Genomic DNA, 20,704 nt, shown 5'->3' with positions numbered 1-20,704 from the left:
TCTGGTTTCACTTAGGCCTTCTGTATGCTTTGGAGAAAGTGAGGACTGTATCAAGTGTGGTGCTGGAAAAGCACAGCAGGTCAGGCAGCATCCAAGGAACAGGAGAATTGACATTTCAGGCATAAGCTCTTCATTCCTGATGAAGGGCTTATGCCTGAAATGTCGATTCTCCTGCTCCTTGGATACTTCCTGACCTGCTGTGCTTTTCTGTGTGCTTTGTCCAGACATATAAGGTAACTAAGGAATATAGGGAATGGTCATCACCTTTCCGAAGTAAATTAATCTCGCTGCTTATTAGCAAGACATTATAGAAACACAGAAATGAAGTTATCATAGAGTCATAGAGATGTACAGCATGGAAACAGACCCTTCGTTCCAACCCGAGTTGTTATTTACTGCACATCTATGTTATGTAACAAGCTGCCAGTTCTTTTGTCTATTCAAGCACAGTGACATTTTAATATTTTGGAAATCATGACCAAATTGGAATAAATAATTGATAATAATGTGTGTGGGTTTGCTCGCTGAGCTGCAGGTTTGATATCCAGACGTTTCATTACCTGGCTAGGTAATATCATCAGTGGCGACCTCCAAGTGAAGCAAAGCTGTTGTCTCCTGCTTTCTATTTATATGTTTGTCCTGGATTGGGTTCCTGGGGTTTGTGGTGATGTAATTTCCTGTTCGTTTTCTGAGGGGTTGGTAGATCTAGATACCATCTATGTGTTTGTTTATGGTGTGGTGGTTGGAGTGCCAGGCCTCTAGGAATTCTCTGGCATGTCTTTACTTCACCTGTCCCAGGATAGATGTGTTGTCCCAGTCGAAATGGTGGGGTTTTTTTCCTCCGTGTGTAGGGCTACGAGGGAGAGAGAGTTGTGTCTTTTTGTGGCTAGCTGGTGTTCATGTATCCTGGTGGCTAACTTTCTTCCTGTTTGTCCTACGTAGGTGTGTGTGGCAGTCCTTGCATGGAATTTTGTAGACGACGTTGGTTTTGTCCATGGGTTGTACTGGGTCTTTTAAGTTTGTTAGTTTTTGTTTGAGAGTGTTGGTGGGTTTGTGTGCTACTAGGATACTGAGGGGTCTTAGTAATCTGGCTGTCATTTCTGAAATGGACCAAACACAGCCAGAAACCCTAACCACCTTAACCATACATCAAAGAAGTTTCAGAAATGACAGCCAGACTACGAAGACCCTCGGAATCCTAGTAGCACACAAACCCACCAACACACTCAAACAAAAACTAACTTAAAGACCCAGTACAACCCATAGACAAAACCAACGTCAACTACAAAATTCCATGCAAGGACTGCCACAAACACTACGTAGGACAAACAGGAAGAAAGTTAGCCACCAAGATACACGAACACCAGCTAGCCACAAAAAGACACTACCCTCTCTCCCTCGAAGCCCTACACACGGAGGAAAAAAAGCCACCATTTCGATTGGGACAACACATCTATCCTGGGACAGGCTAAGCAAAGACATGCCAGAGAATTCCTAGAGGCCTGGCACTCCAACCACAACGCCATAAACAAACACACAGATCTAGATACCATCTATCAACCCCTCAGAAAACAAACAGGAAATGACATCACCACAAACCCCAGGAACCCAATCCAGGACAAACATATAAATAGAAAGCAGGAGACAACAGCTTCTCTTCACTTGGAGGTCACCGCTTATGATGTTACCTAGCCTGGATATCAAACCTACAGCTCAGCGAGCAAACCCACACGCTAAACCTCAACCTGAGCTACAAATCTTGCAATTGACAATGTCATATTCTGTAAATCAATTTAGAACATTATAAAGTAACTCAAGTTATGCTGCAACTTATGTTTTTTTTAAAATGAGTAATTTATTGTTTCCTTTATTGCTACTTTGAGTTTTTCTTTCCTTGAATAGTCACGTAATGTTTTTGCATCAGCTATTTTGCACTAATTAATGAATAACAGAAGTAGTTAACTTCATACTTGTAAAAACTAAACATTTAACACCCACAACACAACTATGTAAATTGTGGAGTCTTTCCAATAAGGTAATATGTGTAAACTTACATTCATGTTTGAGTTTCTCCAATTGTTATACAGATTTATAAGGTTTTCCAAAATTGATTCATTGCTGTTTTCAGTTTTCCAAATGGTTGTTTATCAGACAATTAACTCTTCTTTGGTTTATTTTTCATTAAGGGTTCAATTGTTATTGGTATTGATTACGACTGCAGGGATAAGATGGTTTACTGGACTGATGTTTCTGGCCGAACTATTAATCGCGCTAGTTTGGAACCAGGTGCTGAGCCAGAAACAGTTATTAACTCAGGTGAGTTCTTTATTAGAGGTCCTAAAATTTATTAGGTCTTTACAAGGCAAATATTATGAAAAGTTATATGATGTATACTTAAAATTTTATAATTATGATGTAATTTTGAACAGACAAATAATGTTAACAAGCATTTTTGAGGCCTTTAATTTGTCCCACCCTCATGACAATTTCATCCATTTCCAGCAGAGACTAGCATCGAGGAGAAAGCCTAGTAACTTTCACTATACCAGCTGGTGGTTGGTGGAGACTGGTTACCTCCTTTAGTGTTCCCCAGGCCCAGGGAAACCCCCTCTCAACACCAAAGTCTTCACAATACCTCCTATCCTAACAAAAATATCACCACATTCATCTGTTCCTTCCTGTCACCATGCACATTTTCCTATCCATCCAGTCCAGCAGTGATCTCTGTTAGGAACTAAGTGTTTTTTTGTTTTGCTGTTTTTGTGAGAATTGTTGACCATCAGATTGACCGGCAGCTCTTGGGATATTCCACCCCCACTCTCCCAATAAGACAAGTGGTAAAAGCCTCACCTCAAGCAGTTAGTGCCCAATGAACATTAAATGGCTACAGTGTAATATGCCAGAGTGTGAGAGAATCCACCACTAACATTTAAGGTGAGGACAAAAAAAACCCCTAACAGTATAAAATCCAGCCCAATTGTTGTTGAAAATTATCAGATGGATGCTGAATCATCTGTATCACCACTTTTGTGTTTCTGCTCCAACTTTAGACCTGATTAGTCCTGAAGGACTAACCATAGACTACCTCCACAGAAACATGTTTTGGACTGACAGTGGATTGGATAAGATAGAAGTTGCTAAATTGGATGGATCTGAACGAAGAGTTCTTGTTGATACTGATCTGGTAAATCCCAGAGCAATTGCAGTGGACTCTCTTAATGGGTAGGTTTCATATAAAGGTATGAAGTTTTACAACTTCAGAATTTTCCAGAACATGATTTTTTAAAAAAAATATCTGACATGCTTTCTTACCAATTAAACATACATAGCCCTTGTAGACAACATGATTATAGCTTTTGCAAGTCGTAAACCAAACAACAGGGTTTTTCCAAAATGCTAACATCTGACAACCATCTGAATTAGGTGTTATGGCAACATGTTGCCCAGATGTTGGCACAATATACTGTAGATCTAAAATGCTTCCACTGTTTATAGAATGGAGAAAATTTACGTAGCAGAAAATTGAATGTGCATATTACTTGACTCGTAGCAAATTTCAGAGAATTTTTAAAAATCTTGGACTATCAACAGTTTCCTTTTAAGATATTTGACATTGTCCTAGTTGAGGCTATTTTGTAAATGGAATATGATAGGCTCCCACTGTCTTTCAATTAAATACACAGCCTTGTTTATATTAATTATCTTGCTCTTCTGCTTTCCCTTCAGCAACCTTTACTGGACAGACTGGAATCGTGAAGCTCCTAAAATTGAGACTTCTCGTGTAGATGGAACTAACAGAAGGGTATTAGTTACAAATGACATTGGATTGCCAAATGGATTGACATTTGACCCTTTTTCCTCACAACTATGTTGGGCTGATGCTGGTATGTTTCACAGGCTTAATATACTTTATTATTCAAGGAAACATTTTAAAAGATCAAGTTAGTTGGCATTAAAGCAAAAAAAAATTAAGAGCATACACTTTTGAAATTTGCAGTTGAATACTAACAACCTTTCTTCTTGCTTTCATTGATGAAAGGAACCAAAGATCTGGAGTGTGTGTTTTCCGATGGTACAAGAAGACAGGTGGTGCAACGTGGTCTAAACTATCCCTTTAGTATTGTTGCTTATGCAAATCACTTCTACTACACAGATTGGAGAAGGTAGGAGCAAAATTTAATGGAACTATTAAGTGTAACTATGGCCTACATTTTGCAGCCCCACTGGGTATGGGGAATAATAAAGAACATTATGTCAGATGGCTAGCCTACTACCTTCCCACCTATAGCTGACCTGTTCCCATAATACATTAGAGTTAACAAGATATCAAAAGTGGCAGCCTGCCTGCCATATTCAGTTAAATAATCAAAGGTCAACAGATTGTTTTAGCAAGCTTATTGATTTAAGAAAATACACTACCCAGACCATATTGACATAGGCAGGTAGTTGCAAGTTGGAAACCATTTTTTTGTACCCCAAGTGGGAAAAGGCTTGAAGGAAGGGCTGTCCCTCATTTAAAGAATACTTTTTATGCATCGGGGTGCCTCCCGAGATGTCACCCCCATCCCCTCACTGTCCTCTGCCTGAAGTCTCAGATTTCCCCTCCACCCTAAAAGCCCTGGACAACTTATGTGGTAGCCTGTGTTCCTTCTTGCTGTATCACTGCCGGGACTGTCAGTTTCATGTTATCATGCCTCAAAATAGGACATAAATCTCCAGCTCCTGCTTCCAGTGCTGGAGAACTGCCTGAGAGAGTATTACAACGGTACTCCCTAAACCAACACACAATAATGCATGGGGACACTTAGAGGTGATTCAGGAGTTACAGACTGTAAAAATGGAGGGCTGTTAGGAGAGCACCCAGGATACTGCAGGGCAGAGATATTGAATAGAAATGGGTATGGGAGAGAGTAGATTTTGGGGAAGCCTAAAGCGAGAGCAATGTAATAATGGGGAGTGGAGCTGCCAACACCAAGAGCAACCTAGGCATCCTACTGTAGGTAAACAATGAAAGATTGCTCCCACTGGTGGGCAGATGGGAACAAGACATGGCAGTCTTTTTAAGGACTAAAATAAAACAAATACAAACAGGGAATGTTATACATAACAAATATCAGAACAACTTCAAAAAAAATGTAATTGAGGGATTCACCAGAGCAAAGATTAACGTTTATAATTTATTGGAAGCCCGTAATTAGATCAATGTCTGAAGATCACTCCTTCTATCCACTATTTTACTTTTTTCTTTCTAGTTGCTCCAAACATAGAATCAGCATTTCTGAATGATTCAATTGCTTTTTTTTCCAGAGATGGAATTATAGTTGTATCTAAAGATAGTAACCAAATTACTGATGAGTACCTACCTGATCAAAGATCACATCTGTACGGAATAACTGTGGCCTACCCTCGTTGTCTGCATGGTAAGAGGATACAAAATTGGAAAGTTCTTGCTAGGGAATAGCAATTCTAAATTGAAAAGAAATGTATACTTTGTGATATTACTCCCTCCCTAAAAGCAATTCCTATTACCCAAAGGTGCCTTAAAAGGTTGCAGCCTCTTTCTATTGCTTGTTTAAAAGTTTGCTGGTGTAGATCAAGTATTAACATTATTTGATTTACTCCAGCCTCTCATACTTAAGATCGAAGAATTTTAAAATTAAAGAAAGTAAAACTTTAATGTATTTAAGGGATCTCTTATTTTTGCTCGCAAACAGCACTATCTGAATAAGAACTTGCGTGTAGTTTGTGCAAGAAGTTTCGAAGCAAAGTTTGCAAAGCTGGGTCTTGATGACCTAAGTTGATGGAGTACATTAGGTTATGGGTTCAAACCACAGGGTTCTAAGACGACACAATATTGGCTTGACACACATAAGCAGTACAGAAGGAATACTTATTGCAGAATGAGGATTGAACACAAGCTTCTGTGCTCAGAGATCTAAAATATTTCATGGAATTAAAGGAGCAGGGAGGGAGTTCTTGTGTCCCAACCATTATACTTCAACCAACTGCACAAATGGAAGCTGAAATGTTTTTCATTTTTGGAACGTACCTTTTAGCAGCAAACATTGAGTGGTTTATAGCCCACTAACCATTAATGGCAGTGGTACACTAACCAATGTGGTAATGTAGAGCATGATCTAACTCAGAGAATTAGACATGCATATAAGTAAGGGGAATGCAATAATAATGAGACACTTAACTACTTCTAGATTGGGTAAAAGTACAGAGTGTCAATGATATGGAGGAAAAATTCTTTGAACGTAGGAGACTGTTTTCTGGGACAATATGTTAAGAAGTCAACTAGAGCGCTGGCTGTTTTAGATCTATTTTTATGTAAACATTAATGCAATTGCAATGAGAGGACTAATTAATAACTGTGTGTAAAAGAATCTTTAGGAAATAGTGATTGTTAGCATGATAGAATGTTCCATTAAGTTTGAAAAAGATGTATTTTAAGGTTAATTATAAAATGTGTGATGGGGAATTTGTTACAGTGGAAAGTGAAAAATACATGTGCAAGACCAGTACTTCAAGAAATAGTGTTTGCTTTTCAAAGGAAAAAGTACATTCCTATAAGACAAAAATACTTTGTTGAGTCAGTCCTTAATGTTCTGAAGCACACAAGTGTTACAGCATAGTAAGAGGCCATTCAGGACATTGTGCTATTGCCCTGCCATTTACTCATTCCCTTGCGCAATATCCTTTTTAAATAATCATTCAATTCCTTTTGTATCCTGAACTTATACCCATCTAATTTCATTTCATTTCGCATCTATGTTCAAGCTGTGGTCACTTTTCAATGACTTCACAATGGATTTCTCTATTCTCATTTGTAGAATGAAGTAAAAGAAATGTGGAATAACTAAATTCTTGCCCTTCTTTAGCAGGATGAATAAAAACAGAAGCTGCCAGAAAAGCTAGCATCAGTGAAAAGAAATCAGTTAATATTTCGGGTCCCATGACCCTTCCTCAGAAATGATAGCATCTGCGATTCTTTCAATTTTTATTTACCAGGATAAATTTGATAACTAAGAATAGTACTTTGCTAGTTAATAAAAACTAAACTAGCATCAACAGCTACAAATTAAATTCAACAAGTCAGCTTTTTGTTTTAATATCGCCATGAGGAATACTTGCACAGTATCATTTAATCTACCTTTTTTCCTCTCCTGGCAGGAAGCAAATAATGATTGTGCTGGTAATGACAACTGTATTTCAGCATACTACATCTGGAGGAAGAGCTCTATTGGAGCACAATGCTGCATGGATTGGTCTGTACTTTTCCTCCCATTGTTAGTAGGGAACTGAAAATGTTACATGGTAACTATATTTTTTTTTGAGAGAGCTTCCATACCTCATGATTTTCAAGAACACACTACTGTGCTGCCTTTTTGTTTTTAGTGGACTCAGTGACTGGTATGAATACATGGTCAATACCTGGTCGCTTATTCTGAAATTTAAAGAACACAAGCATAAATAGTTGTGTGATGGACACATATCAAGTATATGATGCAGTGAAGAAAAAGCACAAACTATGGAATAAAATACTTCAGAGATGATTTAACAGAAGGTGATACAGCACCATACAAACATTTCCTGTACTTACGAATAGCTGCTTTACTCTATCCTGCGAGTCATTCCAACTTGCATACAAATCGACTTGTGAGCAGATTCCAGAACGGAACCCATTCACAACCTGAGGACTGGCTGAATTCTTTTCCGAAAGGCTGGCAAAATGTTTCAATTTCTTTCTCATCATCTAGAAGTAACTGCACTTATTTCAGAAGTATTTAACAGTCAGCTTCAAACAACTAAACAATCGTGATTTTCAGATTTGACATCCTGAATTGATGTCTAAAACTTAACAAGATTCAGTTATTCAGTCAGATATTGTTGCAATTGTTACCCTTGACAAGCTACATAGAAGAATCAGATATGAATGTACCATAGTCCAACAAAATAAAATTAGTTCCTGTTTAGACTGAAAATATTTCTCTAACCAAAACTGTTTTAACCAGAAAGCGATGTTACAAGTTGAACCAAAGACTGATACAGTAGATGATTTAGTCTGGAACAAAAGTATAGCAATACTGATTTTCTTATTGTAAAATGCCTGTGTATCATCAGTAAAGCAACATCTGCTCAACATCATTTATGACTAGCCCAAGACATTCAGGTGTATGATATATATTACAAGCAAAACCCAAAATGTCAGTGGACATGTCAGACTATTGCAGTATTACTCGTATTAAATCATATTTGACCTGAGCTTACTTTTCAACAGCAATAAAAATTGCCAAACTACAAATTTAAAAAATCATTGGACATCATGAATATTGTAAAACAACCTCAAAATTAAACATGTTTTTCCCTTAAAGATGGCACACCAATGTGTTTACACATTGACTTACTATGCAATCATTATACATTTCCCAAATACAAGAGTGGTTTTTAAATAGCCTATTTAGCAGTCAACTGGTTCAGTGCTGATGATGCCAATGTGGAGTTTTGCCTCACATAAATTTATTCTGCATATTGTTCTGTTGCAGTATTCCTGTTACAAGTAAATATTAGTGACTTACATAAAAGGTACCTAGTCATGATGGTGATGAGCTCAGTTACAGTAACACAATAGTAAACAAGAGTTCACAAACTGGACTTCAGACGTGCAGAATTTCCTCGATCTGGGCTCCAAACAAAGCCATGTGTGGCAGGAAGAAATACCTCTGGATAACCCAGTTGTTTTCCTCATCAGGAAATTATGACAGTATTTTGCATCAGGCTTCCAAACTAGATTAGGAAGAGTCTCGGTACAGAACAATATAGCAATTTTGTATTTAATATTGCTTTAAAAATAACCACAATGCTATTAAAACATTTTTGTTTGGGGGGGGGGGTTGAAGTTTAATAATAATAGTATCTTCTAAAAAATAAGTTGTGCTTAATCAAGGCACTTTTTTGTAATGTGGAATTGATTCTTATTAAACAATTCAGAATTCTAGATTTGACATTTTATCACAAAGGTATTCTGCCAAGTAACATTTAGTCATTGCAAGAACAGTGCTCACCCTGCTTTATCACACTGAAGCTGTCCAGACTTTTAGTGGACTTTACAATTATAGGTAGTGAAACCAACGTAGCACCCCTCTCCAAGAGATCAATAGCTATAAAAGCAAGACAAGCAACAGCTTGTCTCTTCCAAAAGATCGAAGAACACCCAATGAGGCACAAAATATAAACTAGGTAGTGCAAATTATATTAAATTCAGTCAACATTTTTCAGCCTATTGGGCAAGCACTACAACTTCATACTTCATTGTGTTTCATTAGTGTATTGGAGAGATGCAGTGAGAGCAAGGCAAATCAAATAGGAATTTCCTGACTTTGATGTTTTATTGCATAAGTAAAGATTCCAGAAGTAGCTCTCCCATTTACTCCATAATTTTGGTTAGTGTTGATAGCTTCAATCTTTTGTCGAGCCAGGAATTGGTAATAAACAATATAAAGGAATATTTATATCCCTTAAACACTTTAATCATGTTTTAAAATTGCTAAAATTGTCTGGGAGTAGACATTATTTGCAAAATCTGACACCAATCTGCACTATTGATCCTATATTACAGTTACACAAAAAGTGTTTACAAAGTGTCTAATGCTATTGAATACTCTTAAAGCATGACAAAAAACTGAAGCCACAAAAATATTTAACTAGTATTCGGTAATTTGGTATAACACCTCTTCTGTTTAAATAGTTGAATAAGAACTGGCAGACAAGTTTTAAAAAAAAAAATCTGACCCTTCAATTGTTTCATTAATTAATCCACAGTACAGAGTTTGTGATTCTATCGTGCTTTTCAAACACTAAACATTTTAAAAATAATCCTGTTTTTATTTCTAACCTGCTTCTCCAGGTGGAGACAGCAAAACTGCCATTTCCATAACCATTATCATTTTCAATTGGCTCGAAATAGGATTCACTGCAGGTTACTACAGAAAATAGTATAAATTATTCAGCTTTTCCAATTATAATATTCACTAAAATATTTAACAAATATTGATTAGTACAAGGTCTTGTGGTTTTACTATCGACAAACATTTAATAAATGAACCTGCTCTCAAACTTGTTTTGAATGTTTCATTTTACATCATACATTGTAGTGCTTTCTCCATGCAAACTTTTTTCTTGCACATTAACAATAATTTTAACAACTTGAACAGTTTAATTTTGTACTTTTTGCTATTTCCTATTGTGAAGCATGTACATTACCTGGAATGTGTTTAACTTGACAAAACTCTTGTAACCACACTGTTGTAACTTTGTTCCAATTTAACAATAAAATTCAAGAAACAAATTTTTAATTTCTCAAGTTTTAGTATTTATTCCACTTCCGTGAACAGTTTGCCAATAGGACTATCTAACCATGTGGGATCAAAAGTTATTTCCTTTTGTCAATTTCTGAGTTTCAAAATACAGATTACAAACAGTGCAAAGTTCCAACTATTTCCACCTTTTAATCATCTTCCAACCTTTCCCAGCCTGTGATCAGTTTTGGGATCAGCTATTATTGACTGAACGGCTACAATAGCTTCATTAATCTTGGTCTGAAGATCTCGTAGTTCCTCTATATGCAGCAACCGGAGGACTCTTGCAGCCTCATTCAAGGTGGCATCTGTTCAAACCAATTCAATTACAGTTATTTCTAATATCATGAAAATCTGGCAAATTCACCAGCAACAGAATTAAGCAATTTAAAAGTCAAGTTAAACAACTGGAACAGATGTAACTGTTACAGAATGGGATCAAGTTACTAACATAGCAAGTTCGACCAATTAATCCCAGGGTTTAAATTCCTCAGAGTATGTGGACCTGACCAATTAGAATCAGTTTCTTTAAAGGATAAATGCAGATGGATAATGTAAAAGTCAGTACATTTTACACTGAATTAAATTATACGTTTATGACCTTGTAGCTACCTGAAGGCACGAGAATTAAATAATGTTGAAAAACTGATATGACTATTACATAAAGGTATGGGAGCCCTTGCTGCATTCTTCCATGTACACAAAGACAGATCCCAGATTGAAATCTTGCACTTTGGAAAAAAGAATACAAGAATGGACTACTTTCTAAACGGTGAGAAAATTCGTAAAGCCAAAGTACAGAGGGATCTGGGAGTGCTCGTTGAGGATTCTCTAAAGTTAAACATGCAGGTTGAGTCCGTGATTAAGAAAGCGAATGCAATGTTGTCAATTATCTCAAGAGGGTTGGAATATAAAAGCACTGGTGTGCTACTGAGACTTTATAAAGCTCTGGTTAGGCCCCATTTGGAGTACTGTGTCCAGTTTTGGTCCCCACACCTCAGGAAGGACATACTGGCACTGGAGTGTGTCCAGCGGAGATTCACACGGATGATCCCTGGAATGGTAGGTCTAATATGAGGAACGGCTGAGGATCCTGTGATTGTATTCATTGGAGTTTAGAAGATTAAGGGGAGATCTAATAGAAACTTACAAGATAATACATGGCTTGGAGAGGGTGGACGCTAGGAAATTGTTTCCGTTAGGCGAGGAGACTAGAACCCGTGGACACAGCCTTAGAATTAGAGGGGGTAAATTCAGAACAGAAATGCGGAGACATTTCTTCAACCAGAGAGTGGTGGACCTGTGGAATTCATTGCCACAGAGTGCAGTGGAGGCTGGGACGCTAAATGTCTTCAAGGCAGAAATTGATAAATTCTTGATGTCACAAGGAATTAAGGGCTACGGGGAGAATGCGGGTAAGTGGAGTTGAAATGCCCATCAGCCATGATTGAATGGTGGAGTGGACTCGATGGGCCGAATGGCCTTACTTCCACTCCTATGTCTTATGGTCTTTAACATGTGCTTACACTGAAACAGAAGCACACAATATCACAGATTTGGTTTTAACAATAAAAAACAATTTATTACGCAAAAGAAATGAAGCTAAATTAGAATAAACCAAACAATTCACATAAAACATATTTAAAGATTTCAAAACAGTAAAAATACAATCCCATTGATGCTTTTAGAACTCAGAATTCCCTTCTCTGTCCCACATATGGTTTAACTTATCTATGGCTTCAATTCCTAGTCTTAGAAATCTGATAGCCTCTTCCTAGAACCTTCATACAGCTGAGTTTAACCATCTCATCTTCAAATAATACCTTCAGGATTTTAACCAAACTGGTCTGTATTGTTGCTAACTCATTACAATCTATTTTTTAACAGTTCTAACTATCTTCTCCCTTTCTCAGGAACAATTGCTTTCCACATCCACCTTAAGCCATGACTGCCTAAATTGAAACAATAAAAGAATTTCCCCAAGCTATTAACGCATCCCTAATCAAAAGGAAACAAAAATTTCCTGACCTCTCAAACTAAGCCTAATGCACAACTGTTTACATTGGGAAAAGATTTACAAATGAACATAGTAAACCAGACCAGTTATATTCAGAAAGTCTTTCTCTCAACATTTAAAAAATAAATCACCATGGCTACAGAGGTTAATCAATATTAAACTCCCTCAACACAGAAAACCCATGTCACTCGTTTAAATTTAAAAATCTAAACTCAAATGTTCAAATATATAAATCAAACCCTTTACATTACATGGGAAGCAAAATCAGACCAACATAAGATTGACCTGACAATAAATCTGACAGATGAAGTAAAATGTGGGAAATTCTGAAGTTATACACTTTGGCAGGAAGAATATAAAAACAGTATTATTTAAATGGAGAACTACTGCAGAATGGAATGCAATCCTTCTGAAAAGTAAGAATGCTATCCTTCATTTATATAGGGCGAGACTACATCTTGAATACCGCGTTTGGCTTTGGTCCCCTTGTTTGAAGGAGGTTGCCAATAATTTGAAACAATTCTGAGGTTTACTAGATGGATACCTGGAATAATTGGATAGTCTTATTAGAGAAGACTGCACAGGCTGGACTTGCTTGCATTATAGTTTAGAAAGGTTAGAAGTCACTTGATTGAAGACTGAGATCCTGAGTGGTCTGGCAGCAATGTGGAAAGGATATTTCCTCTTCTGGGGACAGTTTTCAGTATAGAGGGGAGGATAAATTTTCAAGGGTGAAGAGATCTTAGAACACACTGCCTCAGACCCCACTGCCAAAGAAAGTCATCAAATATTTCTAAGGCAGAGGTAGACATAGTCTTGTTTGACAAAAATTAAAGGCAGTGGGGTAGATGTGAACATGCAATTCAGACACATCAGCGATGAACCTTACTAAATGATGTAGCAAGCTTGGAGGGCCACATGGCCTATTTCTACTCCTAGCCTGTAGTTTTTAGGTTTCCTTAAAAAAAAAATGTAGGTTCTCGCTAGGACGGAAGATTGAATGTTAAAAATACTTACAGTAGAGGAGACTTTTTTTTTAAAAAAAAGTACAGCTAGTAAGCCTTTGAACAAACTAGTGTATTTACATAACTTGAGACCACACTAAATTTTAATATGTTAAATTGGTGGTTGAATGAGTGGGAAAAATAAGGAAAAAGGATAGACATGTGGCATTTCGATTACTGCTCACAGAAACATTAAACATCAGTGTTGATTGAAAAGGTTGGAGAGATTTAACATCAAATAATTCCTGATCTTTTAAAGCATTGGTCAATGTAGAAACCAGAAATTAAAATAACGAGACGGAATAAATTCTGTAATAACCTAGTAACAAGATTCGGCAAAATAGACAAGCATTTATTTAGAATTTTGAAATTTATACACACACACAAATTTTAAAATCACGAAGGATGGAAACATTGAAATTGTGATTATTCACTTTTCAGGCAATGTTATAATGCATTTTGGATTTTTAAATTCAAGCAATGGGACATGGCATGAATTGTGTTGCAGAAAGACTGTACAATGCTAGTAATTTGGTTTCCATATATACATTTGGTTTTTAAAAGTTCCCATTATACATTTTCAAAAACCAAGTCCTATGCCACCTTTAAAAAGCAACGAAATCAATGTCTCTTAATAATCCATTATTTTATAGAACTAAACTGGAGTAGAAAACTTAAATAATTTTTTTCAATTAGAAGTGAAATGGTAATGCAAGCCAGAAGGATTCAAAATACACAAAGGTTCAAGTCTCAGTTGAGGGGTGCAAGAAATAGTGTATCCTAAGGCTCAGCTGCTGAGTGACTAAGTGTAAGTGTATGCGCAGGGTGAGTGGGCCCATATGTACAAGGGAAGGTAAAATTATTATATTGATTACGAGAGGTAATGAGGGGTTCTATGGGGAACAGAGAGGTTTCAATGAATTCTCAGCCACTAAGTAGTATGTATTGCCATGCTGAAACCTATATCAGTATGTAAAACATAAACACATTTGCAAAGGACTTAAAAACAAAGTTTTTATTCAAAGTACATATACCTGGTTAAGAAGGATTTAAGAGTGTGGAAGGAAAGAATTAATTTAAAAGCATGGTGGGCATGCAAAATTAAAAAAAATATTTGTAGGGCTACAGGGATAGAATTGGGGAATGGGATTAGCAAGCTAACACTGTGATGAGCTACATAGCCTTCCTCTGCGTTAATGGTATTTACATATGGGAATTACAGCATGCAGTTAAACCAGAGGTTATAAATTTTGCATTTCAATGTCATTCTACTTACCTCCAGTATCAAAACCAAGTAGATGTTTTTCTAGAGATACAGTTAAGCCCTGAAAAATAAATAGAATTGTTTATCAGCACAGGCTTAGTGAGCCAAAGGAAGTGTTCCTGTGCTGTATTGTATTAGCAAAAATTGTATGACTGAACCACAGCCATCCGGTAGAACTGAATCGATTCCTTGCTTCACTTATGGTTGGCTGGGCAGAGCAATGGATCAGCATTTTCACAATCCTTCATTAGAAATAAATATTCTACACAGCATTAATTAACTATAAACAGTAAAAAAAAATTTAAAACTATTGGTATGATAGAGTCATTTTAAACTTAATGTTCAGAGCGGAGTTGATTCTTAAACATAAAAGTTAACATTTGAGGATAATTAATCTGAGAGCACAGGGCAGGGCAGAAAAATAGTTGGCAACATGCCAGCTGGCAGTGCTTCATGCTGACAATGGATGTTTGGGAATCTGGAATGCATTTGCTGACAAAAGTCTGCACAGCTAGGACCACACTGTTCTTCACCAGTTCCTCTCATCAAGTAGTTATTGCATAAGGACAGGTTTCTGCCTGTTCACTATATAGTTTCCAGTGCTAATGTCTAGGATGTGGCTTTCTACAGCATAGGCAGGAACTCAAGAACAATAGATATAGCAACGAAAGCAGATGGGAAACTGTTCCACTACATTAGCCATTAGATTCAGATCGGATCAAAGAAATTAAGATCCCAAACAGGACACTGATAATCATAAAAGGGTTAGATAAAAGTAGTTGATTTGATGAGAGGGAAAGGGAAAAAGTAACCTGAAGTGTTGGTTTGGGAGAAAAGATAGAAAAAGGTGGAAATGTTTTTTGGGGTGGTACTAAAGAGGAATAATATTACACGAATTAGGGGACAGGAAGGTAGCACGATCTTAATTGGGCTAGAAGGAGAATAGTTATCAACTGAGAGGGTTTGAGAACACTATTGTCTAACATTGACCAGGATGCATCCTTGGCATCTTTGGACAGAAAATGTTTTTACTGGCGGTTCAGGATACGGTATCAGTCCGGAGGAGTTTAAATACATTACTATGAATATGCTGCTGTTACCCATGAGAATCCTAAAGTACGTATGTAGAGGCAGTCAGTTTAATAGGACTGAAATCATTCTATTACCAGCAGGTGGGCTCTCTGCTCAATCCTAGTTCCATGCATTTTCTCCCCTTGGCACAAATATCAATGTTTTAAATCAAACACTAATTAGAAGCAAATCAGTGGTAATCAGAGACCAGACTTTATCAATTATTATTGATTAATAAATTGCAATATACAAAACACCCAAAAAATGCCATTTAACAACAGAATAAGGGTTTCCTAGCAAGAGTATCCTCTGCAAATGGAGGTCTCTTATGGCAGAATGGCAGTGTCCCTACCTCTGAGCTAGAAGGATTTTAGACCCACTTGCTTCAGAGGTGTGTCAATAACAGATCACAACCGGCTGATAAAAAAAATCTTAAAAATGTTACTACGTACAGCATGGACACAAATGTCTCTTGAGAAAGTTGAGGGGGAGTTGAAAGTTGCACATATTTCAAAAAAAGGTCTAGAGTATCTTTAGCACTGGGTCAATGAAATGGATGTAATAGATTTATGATGGTATTGTTGATTTACAAACATGGCTGTCACTCAGCCCTGAGCCTGTTTTGCCACTGCATTACATCATTGCTGATCTGTATTCTAGCACCATCTGCCCACCGCTGTTCATCATCTGTTAACACACTTGCTCCAGTGAGAGTGTCTTTACCCCTGAACCACGAAGCTCAGGTTCAAGTCCCACCTGCTCTGGAGGTATGCAATATTATTTCTGAAAAGGCTGATTGAAAATAGGTGGAATCGAACCAAGATCCCTTGTGCTGAGAGGCAGCAATGCTAACCCACTGAGCCACCCCACAGATTTGTCTGCTTTGTTTGATAGATATGAATAAAAGTTGAATGAGCTGACGTCATATGGGACAAAGTAGACTAATCTGCAAAAATTGGGTAAAGTGTGAAGAAAACATAGAAAGAAATTTCCTCTAATCAGAAAAGCATAGGTCCATTATTGCTGTTCTTCCATCACTCTGACCGAAGAACTTTGAGAGGTTGTTCTCTGGCAATTGTAACAAGATAAACTACATGGATGAGTCATTCATAGTAACTTGACCAGAGTAAATTTCTGCTGAAAATGTGTTGCTGGAAAAGTGCAGCAGGTCAGGCAGCATCCAAGGAACAGGAGAATCGACGTTTTGGGCATAAGCCCTTCTTCAGGAGTAACTTTCTGCTAGGCAAATTTAGCAATGAGGTGTATCCAAGTTTAAAGACCCCCATATACAGCCTTTTCTGCAGTTTTCCTGCTCTTTTCATTTAGCAGGTTGACTTTTTTATTTTAATGAGATGGTCTCTAGTGAACCTTGTCATTTCATTCATTTTATTATTACAACATATTTCAAAGGCGGACAAACTTTGTAGAAATTTTATTGCATATCAATTAATTTATTTTCTTCATATGTTGGGTATTCCAGGCAAATACGTATAATATGCTTTCTTTACAGGGCAGCACAAGCTTCTTGAAAGCTATAAAACCTATCATGTTCCTCCATCATCGAAGGCTAACCATGCTTCTAACATATTAGATCTGGCTTTGACCTGCTACAACTTGCTAGCATGTGGTATAATGCATATATATCTATTAACAAACGTATTCATAAGAAAACCGGTTGGCCAGCTCAAACATTGCTTTTCTGGCTTGATCTTTGTACTGAGTTACATCCTTTCCTTTCAGTCTATTTTAAACCATCAATCCTTCTCCTTAAATGTCAAGCCAGACTGGAGTAATAAAACATTCACAGAATTCCATATTTTATTCAATTGTAACAACAATACTAATTGAAGTCTGAAAGAGAACAATGTACTGATAATTTAAATCTCAAACTGTTTTAGAAAACATTGTTTACCTCCTTTGATCGGTTTGCTTTTGCAATGGCCTCTGGGCTTAATCGTTCTTGTACCAAAATGCGAATGGCCTAAAATCAAAATTTAAAACATCTTTGATCCCAAGTTCAACTGTAGGAATTACACAATTTCTTATCCAACTGAGAAGCATTTCCTTATAGATAATTTTATCTGCATTGCAAGGCAAATCATACTGTTCAATAAGACCTACAGATTTCATTGCTTAACATATGGAATCAATTTCACAAACTGGCTTCATTTATAACTCCACAGGGAAGACATTAGCCCCATTGTTTACAGTTTGAGAAATTAGTTGTGCATTTCAGTGCTTACATCTGGTTTTTTTAAATAATATCCAATGTCTTGAGGCATTTTTAATTGACCATAGTAAAAGTATAGATACAATAGTCAGCTAAAATCAAATGATGTTCTAACCAAGATTAAATCTCAGTAAAAGCGTACACCTTACAGGTGCTAAACAAAATATTTTTCTTTCTACAAGAAAATTTCTCCTAATACACTTGCTTCAAAATATGGGCACAAGTACATTTGAAAAAGTGCTATTTCAACTGGTACTTTGAAAAGTGCACAATTATTTGCATTTGCTATCCCAGGAGTGGCCCTTGGAATACTAGTTACTAAATTATTTTATACGCATATTCAGCACTGCCATTTTTCATTGTTCTTTTTGTTCACAAATAGGATAGCTGCAGCAGCAAATGTGAGGAATGAACATTAACCCAAGGCCTTCAAAGTTGAATGATAGTAGTACCAGCTGCAACAGAAGGCAGAACAGCAAGAATGAATGAGAAATAGAATCGAAACAGCCATCTTATGCACTGGCTCTAACCAAGTAATTTGTATTGCCGCCAACACTTAACTCTTGAGGTTCACCCAGAAGATCTGCATCAGTAACACATTACAGAACACAATGAATATATCAAGCACCGTAAATATTTTCTCATCAGAAATGCGCACTGTTTTCTTCCCACAGCCTCAGCACCAAGTTACTTCTTATCCTCAGTGGTTTCAACTTCTATTTCAATTCACCAAGTTCTCTCTCAAGTTGTTACCCTCCTTTCTCCCTCCATTCAAGCTTCCTTATTATTCATAGCCACATTCCTGACCCTGGCCTTGCTTACCTCAGTTTTAATCATGGGTCCAGCCATTGCTGATCACACTTTGTGTTGTTCTCCATCCACAATCCCCTTCATCCTCTCTACTTCCAATGTCCATCTCAATAAACACCCTTCCAATTCATTTCAACACAACTAGTTTAGCCATCGAATCTGGTTAGACCATACAAAGCATCACCAGATCCCTTTCTCAGCTGCCAACATTGCACAGTATACAAGTCAACCTAAAACCTAAAATAAGTATCCTTTTTTTTTCCTCTATTTCTTAAAGCCCACTTCCTTCCTCCAACATCACCAATGTGAAGGTGGTTGTGGACTCTGTTGTTACCAATTTGAGACCAACCTATCAGCTGCTAATTCTTTCGTTGCCCTAGCTCACTGAGCCAAGTTTCCCTCAATGATTGCCACTGCCTTCGCCCTGAACTTATTTCTCTTAGTTCATTCTACTTTGTGCTCTTTCCCAGCATATCTTATTCATGAAGCCACACTTGCTACACCCTTGACCCACTTACTATTAAACTGTTGCCCACAAAGCTTCTATTCCTGGTTCTTATGTCAAGAGATAAAGTTTACCATTCTTTCTCAGAGAGTGCCTTCCAGCTTCCTTTCTGCCATCATCAAAGCAGTCCTCAACGTACAAAACCTTCTCCATGGATAACTAATGCCCTATCCCCAACTTCCCTTACCTTTCCTAAGTCCATGAACATAGTAGTGTCTTCCACACCTGTGTCCATCTCTCACACAACCCAATATTTGAATACTGTCTAATCAACTTGCTCAGAGGGGATGGGACATGAAGCAAGTGGAACTTGAATCTAGGCCTCCTGACTCATGAAGGGGCACTACCAGTGTCACAAGAATCTTATAACACCTCTATATGTGAATAAATTTCATTATGTTTGCATACATTTCACAGCACTGAAATGGCTCAAACTCACAAATGACATCCTCTCAGTGTAAATCAGGTAAAATATGCCTTCTCCACCTGTCAGCAACCTTTCATATCGTTGGTCACACCAACCTCCCCGATGCTTTTCCATCTTGCAGCTGGATTGGTTTGCATTCGCCTAGTTCCATTCTTTTCTATAAAGCTGAAGTCAAAAAATGACCTGCAATAGTTTTCTTCCTACTTCCATGCTATTATCTCCTGTGTCACCCAAAGATCCAACCATCACTCCCTATTTCTCTTGTACATGTTGTCCCTTAGCAGTAAAACCTGAAAATGTTGCATCAGCTTTAGATTGTTTGCTAACCACCTACATCTTTACCTCAGCATCAACACCTCCTTCAAAACTCTCCGTTGTTTCTAAGTTATTGGACTGCTGTTCCAATCATCTATTACTGAGGGGTGAGTTAACTCAGTTGGCTGGAAGGGAAGATTTGCAACACAGAGTAACGGCATCAGCGCGGGATCAATTCCCATATCGGCCAAGGTTATCTTGAAGGTTCCACCTTTGCAACCTTGCCTCTTGCCTGAGAAATGGTGATCTATTCGGCTTTTTTTTGGGACTAGCAGGCCAACTATGTTTTAGCCTTTTCCACTATTAATTCAGAACTCCTGCATGCACATTACCTTCATTCTCCAATTTTTAAGTGAAGCTTTCCAGTATATTTTATACATTCTAGTTTCTTTTATACTTGCCAACTGCTTACACATTTTTAGTTTTACTGTATTTCTAATGTCTAACATGACATTCGCTAAGTTTTCCATGCAGCAGTTTGCTGATCACTGAGTCAATTAAAGTAACAAGAAAATAAATTGTTTCTTCGCTAACTCATATTTCATAAGATGCTGATAAAATTTCTAAAACCTAAAAATTACAGTATTTTCTTCACAGATCTTTATTGACTTGTTACATACTTCCAGCATTCTCTGCTGATTTCAATTCTATTACTTGCAATTTTTCGCAATTTATATAATGAGATGTATTTACAAAGCAG

General features: G+C 37.2%; 2 protein-coding genes across 6 annotated transcripts in view; one reads left to right on the top strand and one right to left on the bottom strand.

The window, feature by feature from the left end:
- nid2a (nidogen 2a (osteonidogen)) overlaps positions 1-10,351 on the top strand; it is a 113,913-nt gene extending 103,562 nt beyond the window's left edge. For all 5 annotated transcript variants that reach the window (XM_087989853.1, XM_087989855.1, XM_087989852.1 and 2 more), the window contains 6 exons: positions 2,187-2,316; positions 3,051-3,222; positions 3,727-3,884; positions 4,040-4,163; positions 5,308-5,420; positions 7,177-10,351. In XM_087989853.1, the coding sequence (XP_087845979.1) occupies positions 2,187-2,316; positions 3,051-3,222; positions 3,727-3,884; positions 4,040-4,163; positions 5,308-5,420; positions 7,177-7,187 (708 nt within the window). In that variant the 3' untranslated portion in view covers positions 7,188-10,351. The remainder of the gene's footprint in view (positions 1-2,186; positions 2,317-3,050; positions 3,223-3,726; positions 3,885-4,039; positions 4,164-5,307; positions 5,421-7,176) is intronic.
- The window catches only part of rtraf (RNA transcription, translation and transport factor), a 32,402-nt gene continuing 22,049 nt past the window's right edge, over positions 10,352-20,704 (bottom strand). The window contains exons 6-8 of the mRNA XM_043697647.2: positions 17,630-17,698; positions 14,659-14,707; positions 10,352-10,669 (exon numbers count right to left, since the gene is read on the bottom strand). Of these exons, the coding sequence (XP_043553582.1) occupies positions 10,515-10,669; positions 14,659-14,707; positions 17,630-17,698 (273 nt within the window). The 3' untranslated portion in view covers positions 10,352-10,514. The remainder of the gene's footprint in view (positions 10,670-14,658; positions 14,708-17,629; positions 17,699-20,704) is intronic.

The sequence above is a fragment of the Chiloscyllium plagiosum genome, unplaced genomic scaffold (assembly GCF_037043375.1).
Source record: "Chiloscyllium plagiosum isolate Xiang-an unplaced genomic scaffold, Cpla_swu_hap1 HiC_scaffold_8, whole genome shotgun sequence".
Classification (NCBI taxonomy): domain Eukaryota; kingdom Metazoa; phylum Chordata; class Chondrichthyes; order Orectolobiformes; family Hemiscylliidae; genus Chiloscyllium; species Chiloscyllium plagiosum.
Note: the sequence above shows the minus strand (reverse complement) of the source record. Positions and strands in the feature narration are given on the sequence as shown.